Source organism: Protobothrops mucrosquamatus, unplaced genomic scaffold (genome assembly GCF_001527695.2).
Source record: "Protobothrops mucrosquamatus isolate PMUCROS unplaced genomic scaffold, P.Mucros_1.0 scaffold1025, whole genome shotgun sequence".
Taxonomy (NCBI): Eukaryota; Metazoa; Chordata; class Lepidosauria; order Squamata; family Viperidae; genus Protobothrops; species Protobothrops mucrosquamatus.
In genome coordinates this window covers 39,588-58,173 of record NW_015387260.1, presented here as the reverse complement: position 1 = coordinate 58,173, position 18,586 = coordinate 39,588, and the positions used below count along the sequence as shown (strand labels likewise).

Below are 18,586 nucleotides of genomic sequence, written 5' to 3'. Positions count from 1 at the left end.
CAATATCAGTCGCCACATCAGATGGCAAATAACACGCAGCCACTCACTCTTTCCTCATTCAATTGTCCTTCGTCCAATCCCGACTGTCATTTGCTCGGGTTTGTTCTTACTGTCAAATGATTTTAATTTGCAGAAGTAACGGGAAGCCTTTCCACCAACCTTATTAACTGGTGATGGAAAGCATTTGATTTGAAACGTGGGCAAAAGAGCATTAACGTTGCAACTGTTCTTCCTCCAAGGAGACAAGATCCTTGTCAAGGTGGCTCAGCCCCTTGTTGTCAAACCGCTTCCCCGATCCAGCTGTTTGAAATGTTTGCTTTCTGTTTAGATGGATGAGCAGTTCTCGGAATTCTGCAGCAGCCTGGAGAGCCAGTGGAAAGGGTCAGCGGTTTGCGTTTTTTCCACCCGGCTGCAGAAGCCAGGAAAGTTTGGTTCAGCATATGGCTGGGTTTCATGAGAGGTGTTCCGTGCACACAGGCAACAAAAAAAAAAAAAGAAAAGAGCACCGGAGGGTCAGCTTCTGCATACTTTGGATAGCTCTTCATCATCGATGCTCTGCTGGCCTAATTGAGGGACTGAGTTGTGGTAACCTGAAGGGCACATGCAGTGGTTAGTTTCAGTTTCTCCCAGGAAATGCGTGCGATGCTGGCACTCCTAGCGATGTTTCCCGCAATCTGTTTGCTTTTCTTTAAGAAAACAAAACGGAAGATTTCTAACCCGTGTGGCTCGAAGGATAGACTGGAAAGTATGCAAGAAATCTCTAGAATGTATTACTGGCAGCCCCGTTCTTAGGCAAAACTGGTGTTGGATGTCATGAAAGGCCAGCAAATTAGAATTTAATGTGTTCTTGCATTGGATTGCCAGCATCACAGAAAAAAGATACTTGTGGGATGGTTTGCCTCCGGTGTCAATATAACTTGGCTCTCCCGGGGTACAATGTTCTTAAACTACGAGGATGGAGATGTCAACATTTCTGTTTGGTTTCAAATAGCACAACGTTTAGGTTAGGGTCTGTCATATCGGAACCCTCTTGAGGAAAAGATCTAGTTGTTAAAGATACGGGCTTTTATGCATAAAAAGCTGCTGGCTCCTTATATTGTTAGCATAGTAAATGATGCAAAACCAAAAAGTTTGTGAACATTTATTCAACTTCCTTAGTTTGCATAGAATTATTTGCATCCTTGGTATAAAACTATGTAAGATATTTTGCAATGCAAAAACCAAAATAGGATTTTTGCTTCACTGCCACTGGATGTGAATCACATGGAACAGGATCTGAGCAGGACTAGAGGCTTTTTAGCCCTTTCGAGCTGTTTGGTGACGAGACAATTTCTTATATGAACACTGCTAATGAACTCCACCTTTATAAACATTGTTTAATTGACATTATCCATCACAGGTGCAACATTTGAAAGGCGAGCCGATAGAAAGATAGATAGGTACAGAAGTGGCCAAAATTGAGGAAACCTTTTGGGAAAAGTGTACAGTAGAAATGCCACCTTTGGTTAAGTTTCCACCAATTTTTCTTAACCTTGTTCACTTAATAATACTATTTTACATCGCTTTCTGGGCAACCAGTCAACTCTTTGCACCATTACTTTAATGTTATTATGTTTTACAAGCTCACTAAATGAAAGAAAAAAAAACCCCAACCAACTTGATAGCGATCACATAACACACTGACAAATGTCCTCCTCTCGGCTTCAATACATGACATCAATAACTGAATCCTACTGTGATCTGCTCTCTAAACACTCATGCTCATTGGCTACAATCAGATGAAGGAAAGCTACCTGATACCAACCTGAGCAAGTTGTGCTTCCTTTTTCTGGTTATTTGGCTATAACATTTCATAGAATACAGAACAGATAATTGAACAAACTATGTTGCATTACATTCTTGATTAAATTATCTTTCCATTGATACATAATTTTATGGTACTATTCCTCCCCCCCCCAAAAAAAGTGGTGTTATTAGCCATCAAACCTCAAAAATACACTTTTCCCAAAAGGTTTCCACAATTTTGGCCACTCCTGTAGATTAGATTAGATTAGATTAGATTAGATAGATAGATAGATAGATAGATAGATAGATAGATAGATAGATAGATAGATAGATAGATAGATAGATAGATAGATAGATCACTTATATAACCATCTATCTCACAAAATGTTACTATGTAAAACAGAGTAAATGTATACAGAATAACCGTATAACAGTATAAACTGCATAACTAGCATATATAAACTTTAAAACAGTAGTATAAAAGTTAACATATCTAGAAAAAAAATTAAAATTATGATTAAAATGCAAGAAGAGGACAGCAGATATTAACCACAACAGAGCCATCTCAACACTGGTATCTTGGGACCGCCAGGCCTCACGGCCAAATTAAGTTTTGAGGGACTTCTGGAAAATAAACAAGGATGGAACCTACTCACTTCAGGGGGGATGAAGTTCCATAAGCTGAGCACCATGGCAAAAAAGGCTCATCTCCTGGCTTCTGCCAGTTGTGGCTCCAGCGCAGACAGGACCTGCAGCATACCTCTTCTGCTGGATTTGATGGGAATCAGGGATAGGTGGTCCTTCAGATAATCTGGCCTCATGCCATGAAGGGGGCTTTAAACTTCAAAACCTTGAATTGGACCCAGGAGCAAACTGGCAACCAGTTCAAGGAGCAGAGGTGTAGCACGTTCCATTCTAGAGGCACACATACAGTGACTGCCTGTCCCTCTGCATATATTATGTGCAAGTTGGCTTCTGTGCAGACAAGGTCCCTGAAATACCCTACGTCTGTGCTTAGGTCAGTGATGGCGAACCTTTTAGAGACCGAGTGCCCAAGCTGCAACCCAAAACCCATTTATGCATCATCGGGTGCCAGGCGGGTGTGGCCATTGGCTGGGTGTGGCCCATTGGCTGGTGTGGCCCATTGGGTGGGCGTGGCTGCAGTGGTAACGGCAGACTGGGTGGGACTAAAAAATTCAATCAATCAATTCCAACTTTGCAAGATCTTTTTTTTTCCCGCAAGAAGTTGAAATTGATTGACTGAATCTTTTTTTTTTTTTTTTTTTTGCACACAGTGGCGGAGGCCTAAAGTGAAAAGGTTTTATAAAACCCAGCTGAAGGCCTAGGACTGGGGCGACGGCGTGCGTGCCCACAGAGAGGGCTCTGAGTGCCGCCTCTGGCACCCGTGCCATAGGTTTGCCACCACTGGCTTAGGTGGAATCTATGTGTGTCTATAATTATACACACTTGAATCCTGTCGTTTTGCAGACTTCATTGAAGTGCCATCAGTGAAGAAGAATATTTTTGCACGCTGAATATTGTTGAAAGCATGGATGTGGTTATTGCTGAAGGCCAAAAGTTCAGTCTTGTCACTTATAGGCTGCCTATCTGGATGGGCACAAGTAATATTTCTTTAAAACTTGTATGCGGGAAATTGCTCTGAGGTTGATGAAATCTATAACATCCATCTAGACAAGGCTTCCTCAAGAGGGAAGAAGAATAAAGCAGGGTACAAAAAGTACAGGGAGACCTTGATGTGCAACCACAGTAGGACTGGAACTTCCATTGCTAAGCGAGTCGCTTATTAAGTGAATGGCCCCTGATTTTTCGACCTTTTTAGTTGCAGGTGTTAAACAGATTATTGTACCATGGGTTGTTTAAGTGAATCACGGGATTGTTCAGTGAATCCGGCTTCCCCCATTGACTTTGCTTGACCAAAGCCAGCTGGGGAGATTGCAAATGGCGATCGTGTGACTCCCCCCAGGCACTGCAACCACTGTAAATGCATGCTGGTTGCCAAGTGCCCTAACTTTGATCATGTGAATGGGGATGCTGCACCAGTTAGTAGTGTGAGGATTGGTCATAAGGCCCTTTTTTCAGCATTGTCGTAACTCCGAACAATTGCTAAATGAATGGTCATAAGCTGAGGACTACCTGTGCTTCTTAAATTCAGAAATAAAGCAAACAATTTTTAAACCAGAATGGATATACCTGTGTTTTCCCCAAAATAAGACATGGTCTTAATATTAATTTTTTGCTCCAAAAGATGCATTAGGGCTTATTTTTTGGTTAGGTCTTCTTTTCGGGGAAATATGTCCGTCTAGCTGACGATCTTAACTGGGGCTTATTTTGGGGGTGGGGCCTATTTTACGAGCGTCCTGAAAAATCATGTAAGGGCTTATTTTCCGGTTGGGTCTTGTTTTCGGGGAAACACGGTATAAGTAAAGATGTTGCATTATAAAATCAAAATGATGGCAGCACATATTCTAGGGATAGCCTCAGCAAATTATTAAATTGGAGCAAGAATTAATAATACATTGTACAGCAGTGTAGTCTGCTAATATATTACATAGTTTAATGGTTTATTTGAAAAACACCTATAATCATTATCCATCTTTGGAAAAATCCACTTCTTTTAGTTGTATTGTTTTATGTTTGTAACCATTTCAGGTTTTACCATGAGATCAAAATGTGCTGATCTTCCAAATTATTGCAACCTTTAGCTTGGAAGTTTCTATCAAATAAGATAGAGTAGTTTGTGGATGCATGTCTTGGACTCCTACTTCAGTTGTCTGTAGCATATTCACAATACAAAAATACGGTAAAATGGGAAAAGCAAATAATAATAATAATAGTTGTTGTTTTGGGGGGATATTTCCCATCTTGTTGAAAAGCAACCTTACATATCCATGGAAGTGGTTATGTGATATTTGCCAAGATAGGATTTTTCTAGTTTATGATTTCACATGTTACTCTTGATTTGATTGCTGTTCCACCTTGTAAGGCATACAGACTGTTTAATTACCATGCAGCGACCAAGTCTAATGAATGCTTACCCTATGGCTCTCTCAATTACCTTGGGGAGTCCCTGTTTGCTCTTTTGCTTGTCAGGCTTTCAGAATTCTCTATAATTAACACAGAGGATGTTGATAGGATTATGGCTGCCTGTGGTGACTTCAGAAGATGGAGTGTCAGGCCGGGATGGGCAATCAGCTATTGTCTTGTCTTCTCTTTGCAGCTCTTGGAATATATAGGGAAAGGGAAGAGCATCATTGATGTGGGTCTTGCACAAGCTCGGCAGCCTTTGAGTACCAGGAGTCACTACTTTGAGGTGGAGATTGTGGATCCAGGAGAGAAGTGCTACATCGCTCTGGGCCTCGCCCGCAAGGTAAAAAAGCTGGAGAGTAAACGGAGACTGTTCTGCCTTTAGAGGTTCCCTCATTAACTCGATGTTCCCAGGTGTGCAGTCCCAACGTGGCATCAAATTGGGGGGAACAACTTTGTGTCTGTGTGAAGGAGTATGCCTGCTCTGTGTTGTGTATTGAGAGAAGGTAAGAAGTCCCCTTTAACATGGAGCTGCTCAAGGCCTCTTTGCCTTGCGATGCACTCCCTTAGGGGTCACCGACACAGCCTTAAGTCAAAATTATTCATTGGGATCTTTCCCATGTGGTTCCCTCGCCATCTTCTGGGGAAGCACCACCCAGTTTACAAAATCCCATAGTCGGTGACAAAATTGTTTGCAGCTGCCCACAAAAGTTGCTGTAGGGAAGAACTAAGCAAGGACTAACAGAAGGCCTAAGTTTGTATAGCTTGCATTCCTTGCTCTTTTAAATATCTTTGCAAAACTGAAGATGGCTGGCAATATCTCAGAATCTGGGGTTTAATTTGATCCGTTTGAGGCTTCAGTGTTAGGTCAAGTCAGGCAGCAGATGTTTAAAAGTCTCCATGTGAAATGATGAGTCACTGCGTGGTCCAGCTGCCAAATAGAAACCATATCACAGAGTCTCCTTGTAGTGCTCATAAGGGGTAGGATGGGCCTAAAACAAAGCAGTGATGGGTCATGGAGAAAGTAACGTTTTCTCTCATTGGAGGGCAGTTGGGACAAGCCTTTTTAAGACTGGTCATTGCATAGAACTGCTGCAGCAAGATTGCTCTTCTCCGCTCATTCTTGGTCATAATATGAAATCAGGGTTCACCAATACAAAATCTACTCCCTCTCTAAGCTAGCACTCTAGCTCTGAGGTCTGTTGCAGCCTCCTCACCCTTTCTTCGTGCACTTTGCCAATTTTAGTAACTGTGGGTTGATGATGAAGCTTTTGTAATGAAGCTATGCCATAGCCATTTCCCCCAAGACCTGCCTTTTGTGTGAACTTCTGTTTCATTCGTCCGTTTCTTCCACAACTCTCCTTTAACTCTTGCCAATGTGTCCTGCAAAATGACAGTAGAAAGCTAAAATCTCCTCTCTCTGTTTCTTCAGGCATGGCACCTCAAATTTCCTTTAATTTCCCCTTAAACCCCAATGAGTTCCTTAGAGAGGTGGTGGGCTCTCCTTCCCTGGATACGTTCAAGCTGAGGCTGGATGTTCATCTCTCGATGATGCTTTCATTTGGATCCCTTCTCCGAACAAGGGTTGAACTCACGGGTCTAACTGGCCCCTTTCAGCTCAAAGATAGGGGATGGGGATAGGCAGGTGGAAGGAGAGATTGTTTCAAAACTCAAGTTCAACTTGAAGCCTTGATTAATGAAATGCAATTCAACAAGGGAAGACATTCCAAATGTGCCATCTGTCCTGTTTAGGCATTATTGTAGTTTTAAAGTGAGCCATGGAGAGTGTTCAACGTTGCAGCCATGTCGCCAGGAAGTCAGTTTCTTTCCTCTTGACTTTTGCTTATGTCAACCTACAAAGTTCTGCCTGCAAAACCGAGGCCCTTGAGTTAGCTGCTGCTCTTCCACTTCCTTCAGACTTTCACCAGAGCAAAAATATGACATCTAGAGAGATCAGGATAACCCTTAGCAAATGTCTGCACCATCATTGATCAACTCATTGATGCCTCTTTGTCCTGCACAACATCCTCTGCTTTGGATTGGCTAAGTTAGGCTCTCTCGTTACTGGCAAATGCCAATAAATAAATTAGAACCAGGCTGCACTGCATATTGGGGCTGGATTGGCGCCTGTCCCTCTTCCTTTCTTGTCCGATGCAGCCATCTGGTTCTGTTGTTTGCCTCTATGCATAGCCTGGATTCATGTGGCTTCTGATACCGAGCCAGTTCGTTCCCTCCTCCTCTTGCTACAACAAGCAAATCTCAGCAGTCATGGGAGATCCAAAAAAGAAAGAACTGGATCAACATCCTTTCACTCTCCCTTGAGTTCTTGATTCACTGGAGAATAACTTGCCCTGAAATGATCTGGCATTTGTACATCTGGTGTCATCTCTCTGTGCATACGTAAGGGCAGGATGAGGGGCAGGCAAGGGAGCCTGGATATAACCAGGAGCTGATTTTTTGGGAATCCTGCTTCAGTTTATAAGGAAACCAGGAACAGCCATAGTGAGTCTTAGCCATCACGAGGAAAAGAAAGCAGAAAAAGAGTATGCAAAAACTTTTGACTTAGATAGTAATGAAGAAAACCTTCAAGTCAAGCTTAATATCTAGTGAGAGAATTGAATTTGGTTAGTACTGTTCTTGAATAGCAGATTGTTAGGAAATCCCAGCATTTTAGATTAGATTGGGGAATTTGAACATTCTCAAAGAAGACAGTTGCCAACCACTTCTCTTTGGTGGCCAAGGTAACTACATGAATGTGATCTAGATAAGTGATCTAGATAAAATTCTGATAGTGAGGACAAACTAAAATTGGGTTGCATCCTTGAACTTAATCAGTATGTCTGTATCATGATTGATGCCGAATGGTGCTGGAAATTCAGAAATGAAGTAGAATTTGTCAGACCAGACAAGTAAATCATACAAGAATACCAGATTCCCTCTTCTGTGAATGAAATATGAAAACATCTGGACTCATTTTCATGGCGTGTTAGTGTGTCCTGACACAAAATGAAAAATCTAAATCATCCCATAAAAAAAAATAAAATCTGTGTAACCATTTACATATTTGTCTGCTTCCAACTGCTGCCACTCCACATCTTGAGACAGAATGGATGAAGGTCGTTGTGCTCAAATTCCCATCAGTTCCAGCCCGCATGGCCGTTAATATTGATAAGAATTGCAGTCAGGAAATGTTCAGAGGACTAGATTCTCTACCCTTGCTTTAAGAGAGGCAAGATGTGGAGAAATAGGGTATGAGACTCATCCAGTGTGGATGCAGTGTAATTGATTTCTGTGGAGATAGGCTGTTTAAGCCATCCTGGCTTTAAAATTAACCTCCTGCATTTTGCCTTGGAGACTACAGGAGGTGAGCGTAGTAATAGTACTAGTGTAATCGTGTGATAGCTGCAAACCAGACTAATGCACACAATCTCTTCTGGAAAAAGGAAAAGTCAGGGCCTTGTTTGATAACACTTCTGTGCTAATTGTAATGGCACCAATATATACATAGCCATTTGTGACTTTCTTTAGAATGCTTGCATGTTGACTTTTGTGGGTACAAAGCAACAGAATTTGCTTCCCCCAGATGCTTTCTTGCTGTGCTTGACTGCAAGTCTTCCCCAGATCCAGTCAACAATAGTTAGCGGCTCGTGATGGTCAAATATGGCTTCTACGTACATGCTTTGGTAATTTGCAAGCTGGTTAGGAAAAACTGAGTAGGTGATAATATTGCCATACGCTCTGGGAAGAAACCCTGAGGTTTGATATAGGAATATGAATAGGGCTGCAAAAAAAAAGTAATAGACAGAGGCATCATCTATGCTAGTTGGTACATTCCAACGACTCTCTGCTTACTCAGATTTCTCTAACCAATGTGCTCGGGCTGAAGAAGCTGCTTGGTTGAGTGGTGAAATGTCTCAAACGAGCAAGAAAATAAGTCCAGTTTCCATGATTCAGCTTTCAGAGATCTCTAAAACTAGCCCTAAAACTAGCAAAGAGACAAACCAGTATAAAGTGCATCCTCAGCTGAGCAAGGACTTTCGTCTCTGGGTGTGTGGCCTGAGCCGTGGAAGGCTTAACCTTTGACTGCAAAAACTCTCCTTTTTTGTATCAACCAAGATTCCAGAAATGAGGTAGATAAACAATATAGTCACAAATAATGTTTAAATTAAAGGAAGGAGGTGTGGCACCTAGAAATAAAGTCTATATTAATTTTTCCCCCCATAGTTAGTTTTTCTTAATCCTGCCATATTCTTCTGTTGCTCTTTTAGCTAGCCTAATTCGAGCAGCGGTGTCTCGTAGTTGCTAAGCTCTGGGAAAATTCAGAAAATATCAGTTGATCTCCCATGTGAGAGTTTGAGCAGTTCCTAGGAAGGCTCCCCTCCCTTTCCTTCTGCCACTGCTTATGGTTTAAACCAGGGGTGTCAAACTCGTAATGTCACTTGACGCATCGCGGCGTATCGTGACATTTTTTCCCATTGCTGGCAAAGGGGTGGGTGCGGTTTTGCCATGATGCATCCAGCCAGTGGGCCGGCAGTTTGACACCCCTGGTTTATATATGTATATAAAAGGTCCGCAGTGGAAGTGAGAGCTTTCACTAAAGAGGTACATGCTTGTTTGTTCAATCATGCCCGTAATGGAAACGTATTTTCTCTGGGGCGTTTTTTGCCAAAAGAAATGTGATGATGTGCGACTGGCTGTATTTCTTCTTTGCCCTAGGATTACCCCAAAAACCGGCATCCTGGCTGGAGCAGAGGGTCTGTAGCGTACCACGCAGGTGAGTATCCAAGACCCAGCTTTGGCCGAATTCTACGTTACCTTGATTTCGCTGTATTTGCTTTCCTCTAAAAAGGCTACCCTGGAGATGTCCATTGTCTAACAACTTAACAGAAGTTAAACAGCAAAAACAGGACAGTTGCGGCAATTTGAAATGTTACATCACCTTTCAATATATTTTCTGAAACAGAGAGCCTCTTGTGTGGAAGGCGTATGAAGATGAAAATAGCCTAGTCAGATGAGAATTCCTTCAGTTACGGTCTATAGCTTTTAACAGTCTTGTAACTTCTCAAATAATATGTGAACATTATATTTTGCATTGCAGATGAGCTAAGGGTGGGGGTGTGTGTGTGGGGAGATGGTCCTGGGATCAGTTTCCAGATAGATCCAGGATGTGAAAGTTTAATGCTGTTTTCTGTGTACCACAGGGCGCCCTAGCATGGCTTTTGAACATTGGAGCTTCTTAGAGTTGTTGAACGTTTATTTTTAAAGCTAGCCTGTTGGAATTAAAATCTAATATGTGTGAGTTTATTAAATAAAAAGTAATTTATCCCTCTGAGAAAAAAAAAGAAAATACATTATCAACACTTGGATGAAACTGTTAGGTTTGGCAGTGGGAACGGATGGGGGATTGAGCAGAGGTCAGAGGTTTGATAATCTATCCTCAGTTGCTCTCTGACATCTGAAAGATGAAAATGGGAGTATGCTGAATTTTTTTTTTATATGTTGGAATTGTTTTTTCTCTGTTTTCAGTGGATAACGTTAAAAGATTTTGATTCCAAATCTGGAGTGATTTTTCTACAGAGTGGATAGCAAAATGGAGCCTTGTCACTTTGCAGCAACTTCTGAGTATTACTCTGAGCTTCTTTTGGTCTTGATTGTTTGAATAAGATACAGCATAATTAGCTAATTTGCTAGGGCAGTTAATCATTTAAGCACCTCTGACTAGTATGAATAGATGCCAGACTAGAACAGCAAATGTTGAATTTGTTGGATATCATTTGTTCAAAATGAAGACAAAATAAGCATCATCTAAAAAAGCCTCCTTACTGGACATGGGAAAGGAATAATATCTCCTCTAAAATAATATTTTCCGCTATAATTTCTTGATAGTTCTTCTAAGAGAGAAGAATTGCTGGCCAGTTCATTATCTTCTTACCTATCCACTCATGGAAGTTATTAGCTAGCATTTCTCATAGGCTGATTTAAGTTTTTTTTTTATTCTAGAGACTTTGAGGTTTCTGCTGGTTATCTCCATCTCATGATTGATTGGTATTCTAGCTATGTAAGAATCCATATTTAGAGAACACCAAGAGCCCAACAGTTCACGTCTGACTCCTCTTATTAAAATAGAAGACACAGCCAACCATAGATACTGCCTCTTGTGAACTGAAGCTATGTCTTAGTTCCCTGTAGTATCAATTCCGGTAATGGCGAAGAATCTATTTCTAGTTACCTATCATTCCTCAGCTTCTTCATTGTCTTCTGGGGAATTCCTGAAAAGAGTTTAACATTTAGAATAGAATAGAGCTGGAAGGGACCTTGGAGATCTTCTAGTCCAGCCCCCCGCTCAAGCAGGAAAACCTATACCATCTCAGACAAGTGACTGTCCAGTCTGTTCTTAAAAACCTCCAGTGATGGAACGCTTACGATTTCTGAAGGCAAGCTATTCCACTGGTTAATTGTCCTCACCATTAGGAAGTTTCTCCTTAATTCCAGGTTGCTTCCCTCTTTGGTCAGTTTACAGCCCCTCTGGTGCTTTAGAGAATAGTTTGACGCCCTCTTCTTTGTGGCAGCCCCTCAAATACTGGAGTAGTGCTATCATGTCGCCCCTGTTTCTTCTTTTCTTTAGACTAGCCAAACCCAAGTCCTGCAGCCGTTCTTCATATATTTTAGTCTCCAAGCCTTTGATCATCTTAGTTGCTCTTCTCTGAATTTTTTCCAAGGTCTCAACACCTTTTTTTGTAGTATGGTGACCAAAATTGGTTGCAGTATTCCAGGTGTGGTCTCACTAGGGTTTTATAAAGCGGTACTAATACTTCGCGTGATCTTGATTCTATCGTTCTATTTATGCAACCCGGGATTGTATTAGCTTTTTTGGCTGCTGCTGCACATTGCTGGCCCATAGTCAAGTGATCGTCCACTAGGACTCCAAGGTCCCTCTCACAGTTACTGTTTCTGAGCCAGGTCTCACCTAATCTGTACTTATATTTTTTATTTTTCCTGCCTAAATGTAAAACTTTGCTTTTCTCCACATTGAAACTCATTTTGTTGGATAGGGCCCATTGTTCAAGTCTGTCAAGATCTTTTTGGATCCTGAGCTTGTCGTCTGGGTGTTGGCTACTCCTGCCAGTTTAGTGTCATCTGCAAATTTGATGAGTTCCCCTTCAATTCTCTCATCTAAGTCATTAATGAAGATATTGAAGAGTACTGGGCTTAAGACGGAGCCTTGTGATAACCCACCACTTACTTCTATTTGATCCTTCTATTCTTTTGATCCTTCTTTCCCTATTTCCATTTTGTTTTAGATTCATACATGATCTGGCTTCAGCACAGCTAGTGGTTTCCAAGACTCCAATATCATAATTTGTCATGCTGACACAAATGTTTCATTTTTTAGTTTGGCATTTTGTACATCATATAATAGAGATACTCATGCTTAGTTTTGCACTTAGCTGCTGGGCAACCATCAGCATAATGATAAGCAAAAATGATTCCTCACTAAAACCAAAGTCCTATAATTAGGTAGTGAAATGGAGTCTGCCTCATTTTCAGAAACAACAATTAAGTCTGCATTAGCAAACCATGGTTAAAAATAGCGATTCTCACTAGTAATCTCACAAAAATTTCTTTCTATATGTTCACCCATGCTTAACCAACTGAGAATTGATGAAATCTGATATACCTGGGGGAGATCTGAGAAGGTAAATATAGTTTCATAATTTGTGTGGGCTCTCAGCTAGGATGAAGCCAACAAATTGTGGTTAAGCAATTTGTCTGCACTACGCTTCTGACTACTTGGGAGAGAAAATAATTAGGTACCTGGCAAACAATTTAGCTTACCCCCAAAAGAATAGATTAGATAATTTGGGAAAGAATAGAATAACTGTGGGGGAAGTTAAATCTTCAGCTGCTTATCAATGATTCATTCTTTCCTTCTTGGCTGCTGGGATCTCAACAGATCCTGTGGTTATATTTTCAGGCTTAAAGATCAGAAACTAACAGTGAAATTCAAAACCTCATAATTCAGCATATTTGGGATGCTTATAAGAACAAGATCCAACGGTTCCTATATGCAGTTCTCCTTACCAATAATGCCAAAAGTCACTGTTAGAAAGAAGCCAAAACAGATTAGCATGGAGTGATTTGGCCAGCTGTCAATATACCTAGCAAATCTCGTCTTACATGTTGGGATCTGTTACTAAAAATCTGTCCTTTAGATATCGGCTTATAGTCAGTTGCCTCATCTGGATCTGGGTATGGGTGTTTGGTTTTTTGTTTTTGCCCCATAAAAGTTAGAAAATATCTCCGATTTTTTAGCTGTTGCATTCTGTTGAGGGTGGGCCGCTGATGTTTTCTGTACAGGTAGTCCTCAACTTATCAACCATTCATTTGAAGTTACAGCAGCACTGAAAAAAGCTGACTTTTTTTTCACACTTAAGGCCACTGCAGCATCCCAACGGTCATGTGATCAAAATTTGGCGGCCTAGCAACAGGCATGTATTTATGACAGTGGGGGTCATGTGATCACCATTTGTAACCTTCCCAGCCAGCTTGTGACAAGCAAAGTCAATGGAGGAAGCCAGATTCTCTTAATGACTGCATGATTCCTTTAACGCAGTGGTTCTCAACCTGTGGGTCAGGACCCCATTTGGGGTCGATCGACCATTTCACGGGGGTCGCCAAGCAAGGCTGTCCGCCATTTTTTCCCCTTTTCCGGCGGGTGCCTTACCTCCCTTGGGCTGGGCCAGCTGGTGGTTGGCCTGCTCCGTCTCTGCCGCTTGCCAGCTATGCCTCGGCCGGTGCAGGGGGCGGAACCACGCATGCGCAGCGCTCCCAGGCAGGGAAAGTCCTCGACTTACAACCGGTTGGGTAGTCCTTGACGTACGACCGGTTTAGTCCTCGACTTACGACCGGTTTAGTCCTCAACTTACAACCGGTTGGGGTCACGGCATTAAAAAGGTTGAGAACCACTGCTTTAACGACTGCAATGGTTCGCTTGCCTTATCAACGGTGGCAAAACGGGCCGTAAAATGGGGCAAAGCTCACTTAACACCTGCCTTGCTTAGCAATGGAACTTTTGGGCTCAGTTATGGTTGTAAATCGAGGGCTACTGGTATAATCTTGGGTTGAATAGTTTTTCAACTTTTGGATGCAAAAGACACATCATACAGACAATCAATGAGGTAGCTGTGTCCTGGGGGACATTTAAAACAGACGGGCTTTCTGCCCTCCAGCTCTTCTAGAAATAATGAAAAAAGATGAAGATTTGAGAGCCACTAACTCATTCTAGGCAGCCATCTTAGCTGCCTCACACAACAACAATGAAAGATTCCTTTCTCCCAAGATGCAAAGGCTCTCCTCCTTCTTAAGAACTTCACAATGAGAGCAAAAGAATTGAAGCCGGCCCCAGAAAACAGCAGTTTGTGGCTAACCTGTGTCCTCTTCTAATAGGGTAAAAAACAGTTCACTTAGATCTATGTAGAAGTACATTCCTGAGTGAACTGTTTTTCTTAATTCTGGAACGGGAGCACCATGAGGCCCCAAGGTCAACCTCCAGCTTCTGAAAGTCTTGCAAAAGTTGCCACCAAATTATAATTTTTAACGTGACAGAGGGGGAAAAAAGTTAAATACATTGAGAATAACTGCCCTTGATTTAATTGTAGCCAAGGAAAATCATTTTAGCCTTTCCATTAAGCTTGCTTACTTTCCAAAGCCTGGGCCAACTTTTGATCTCCCTTTTAGAGTAAGACGCTGAATGGCTTTGCCCAGGGAGGATTTATGGAGGATTTAGGAATGTCCGACACTGTTTAGGTTGGAACCGTTTGGCTTCAGGATGCTCGTTCTCCCCCACTTTTTGGAGCCAGGACACCAAGAATCACTTTGGTTCTAAGTAACCCACTTCCAGAGAGGTGTAAAATCACACTCAAGCACTTGTGGGTCAGCCCCTCTGAGAAAATGGGACATTCTAAGCAGGATCACTCCCAACAGGCCACTTTGGCACAACTCCGCTTGAAGGCCCAGCTACAGAGAAAGGTAGTGCATTAGCCTTCCGTTGACCGTAACCTGCTAGAGCTGGTCCCCTTTGCCCTTTCCCAACCACAGGTCTGTTTTTCTCTCATCGGCTGCTGTCCTCTTGATCTTCCTTCTTACGTTTTACTGAGCCGAGGGGGATTCCCTAAAAGGCTGGCCAGCCTTCATTATTTGAGACACGTTCTGGAATGTTTGCACAAGATTATTCTCAAAGTTTCCTTGGCAGCAGGGGGAAATATTTACCGCCCGTTTGCCAAGCAAACCTCCCTCTTTCATGAAGACAAAGGGTCTTGGCCCCATGCCTTGTGTTCTGGGCACCCGCATCCGCTGCATAGCTGAAGTCGGGGAGAATAAAAGCACCAAGGCCTTTCAAGTGGTCTCTGCTCCACCTCTCCCTTCCTTTCTCCTTTTGTTCTCCTTGGCCTCTTGGGTTTCAGCGTTGTCTGGCTTTGATCACGGGTGGCACAAAGCGTATGGTTTTGGTTTTTTTTCTCCTCTGGTTGGCCTGTCCCAGCGGAGTGCCTGATTGGCTGGACCAATTTGTTTAGCCCTGGAGGGACCATACTGGTAAATAGGCACTACGGGAAACTTTGTCAACTTTGAATGCTGGGTAGGCATCTTGCCAAAGGAGGCCTGCTTGAAATCAGAGCTGTTCATAAAGCAAGATTCGGAGTTTATTGTGGCGTTCCAGTAGCAATTGTCTTCTATTTTTGACAGCTTTCCTCTGGGGTATTAGGTACTTCTCCCTAACTTACTGTCCTTCAGATACGTGGCGTTCACCCTTCAGCTATCTGACTACAGCAGTCTGAGAATTGTACTCCTAGACCTCTGGAGGGTAGTGAATTGGGGAAATGAATGTACAACGGTGGTAACTGAATTGAGAAATTCTGTTTATTTTGGGAACTTTCTGTGGTGTGAGCATAGTCAAGAATGACAGGCTGAAGACCTGGTAATCCAGGAGTGATCATATTTGCAAATAAACCCATAAAACAGTTCTTTGCTTGCAAAAATCGTTAATTGTAGGGGGGGTGGGGTTGGCAAGGGAAATTAGAGTGATCTTCCTCCCTACAGCTGTCTTCGGCCCGTTTCCTTTCTATTTGTTGAAGAAGGAAAGGCATCTCTTCACTAGCAGCCTTCTTAATTTCCAGGTTGGGTGAGGAAGTCTCTCTACTTGCCAGTACAGATGTCCCAAGCATTCACCTACACAACATTCCCGACTGCTAGTGGCTTGCCTTTACATTCAAGTTTAGTTTCAGTGGCTTTGAGCCTAGCTCCAAGGATTTCCTGTCAGATGAAAAAAGAGGTAGAACAATGCTCTGTTGCGCCTCTCCCAATAAGCCCCCACTTGCTTAGTTGGAGATTTATTTTTTTTTACATCTTTTAAATGGTGCATTTTGGTGTTTGTACTGTCCTGTTTCTTTATGGCTTTGGAATCACCAGACCTAGAAAAATAGTGCTGTTCCTGGGCCAGTCGAGTAAAAGGGATCGGGCAATTCCTAGAATCCCTAATTTCACCAAACAGCACAGAATTTGTCCTGTGCCAAATTCTCAGTAATCCTTTCTATCCCTGCATGATGACTGAGGTGGTGCTTGGTTAACTGTACCTTAGCCTGATATTTCTATAATCGGGCTTGGAACTCCCTAACATTTCTAGCAGCTTCTTTTATTTGCCAGTATTATTTGAAGGCAAATTAAGATCCAGAAACTTCACATGCTGATGAGTGTCCCTTTTCTCTTTTTTACAGATGATGGCAAAATCTTCCATGGAAGTGGAGTGGGGGACCCCTTTGGCCCCCGTTGCTATAAAGGAGATATTATGGGTTGTGGAATCATGTTTCCACGTGACTACATCCTTGATAGTGAGGGTGAGTATTTGGAGGACATTATGCTAGTTAAAGGAATCAAGAAATAATAATATAGCACAGTGGTGGCGAACCTATGGCACGTGTGCCAGAGGTGGCACTCGGAGCCCTCTCTGTGGGCACGCATGCCGTTGCCCCAGCAGAGTTTGCCAGGGTAGCGAGCATGTGGTGTTTGGAAGCAATGGGGCAGGAAGTGAGCGAGCAAGTGGCATTGGCCCCCCGGGGATGCCCCGGAGATGGCAAGGGACTGGTCCCTGCCACCCTGGTTCTGGTCCACCCACCCTAGCCACACCCACCCAGTCTGCCGTGACCACCGCAGCTATGTTGAAACATGCCCACCCAGTGGGCCACACACCCCGCTCCCCCTGAGAGCACCACAATGCTGATGCGGTCCTGGCACTTTGCAATAAATATGTGAGTTTTGGGTTGCAGTTTGGGCACTCTAAAAGGTTCGCCATCACTGATATATCAGGTGTTTCTAGAGTGACAGGTTGCAGGTGTAGAATAGAATTAGACGGCAATTTTCTGTAGACCATGTTACAATGGGGTTAGCAGCTTGCTGCCTCTCTGCTGAATCTGTTTCATTGGAAGGAGGTATTGCTGACCCCATGGTTATAAAAAGGGGTGCGCAGATGGACTGGTGGCTTGGGATTGGCTGTCCTGTGTAATTGTATCAGGTGGGACACCCTCAGATAAGTTTGTCAATTGGACTGTAGAGAAAATCTTCTCATCCAGGTACAATCCCGAAGAAGTTACTTTTGCTTATCTTAGACGAATTGGAAAGCCGTGAGTACAATTTGAGGAAAAGCAGGTCCATCTTTGGGTGCCATTCAGTCTTTTGGTGGTGATTTGGAACTGGCTTTTCTCAGTCCTTACCTCTAGAGAGGTTGTGAAAGCCCCTCCTGTAAATACCAGGGGAATTGCCTTCTTTAGACATGATCCAGCAAGCCTTCCTTTCAGCCTGGCGTTTAGCAATATTTAGTTATTTAGACGCCTCTAAGATGAATTTCATGTTGATTGGAATCTGTTCTCCTTTAAGGTATTTAAATTGTAATGTACGTTGGCCTAAGCCAGTGGTTCTCAACCTGTGGGTCGGGACCCCATTTGGGGTCGATCAACCATTTCATGGGGGTCGCCAAACAAGGCTGTCCGCCATTTTTTTTGTCCGCCATTTTTCCCCCCTTTTTCGGCGGCTGCCTTACCTCCCTTGGGCTGGGCCAGCTGGTGGTCGGCCTGCTCCGTCTCTGCCGCTTGCCAGCTACGCCTCGGCCGGCGCAGGGGGCGGAACCACGCATGTGCGGTGCTCCCGGGCAGGGAAAGTCCTTGACTTACGACCGGTTGGGTAGTCCTCGACATACGACCGTTTTAGTCCTCGACTTACGATCGGTTTAGTCCTCGACTTACGACCGGTTGGGGTCGCGGCATTAAAAAGGTTGAGAACCACTGGCCTAAGCTCTTTGGAAAGGTTGGTGCAGAACGAAAATACTACTATTTCCACTATTGCTCTCTCTCTCTTAAAAAATATATGCAGGCAGTTATTAGCCATCACAAATGGCAAGACAACTAGATAATTTACAAACCTGAATCAAATTGATTTGTGGTCACAATAGGAGTGCAGCTTTGTAAAACTTCAGGCTGCCCCTAAACTCTAGCGGTGCGATTTTCTTATTTCTGGAATCATGAAGCTGCTGCTATTTCCCCTGCGGTTTGATTGTACCTTGCTTACAAGACTGCCCCTACAGTCCAGATTGTTGACTGGCTTGTACTGGAGACTGACAAAAACCAACTGAGAGTGACCCTCCCCTGATGCAGGAAAGATGGCTGCTGCCATGCTGTCTTGCGTGCTTCATACTGAAGCAGAGTGCTTG

The 18,586-nt window shown here is 43.0% G+C and overlaps 1 protein-coding gene across 1 annotated transcript in view; it reads left to right on the top strand.

The window, feature by feature from the left end:
* SPRYD3 (SPRY domain containing 3) overlaps positions 1–18,586 on the top strand; it is a 44,900-nt gene that overhangs the window by 24,237 nt on the left and 2,077 nt on the right. Inside the window, exons 6-8 of the mRNA XM_015819948.1 lie at positions 5,024–5,173; positions 9,547–9,604; positions 16,602–16,721. Of these exons, the coding sequence (XP_015675434.1) occupies positions 5,024–5,173; positions 9,547–9,604; positions 16,602–16,721 (328 nt within the window). The remainder of the gene's footprint in view (positions 1–5,023; positions 5,174–9,546; positions 9,605–16,601; positions 16,722–18,586) is intronic.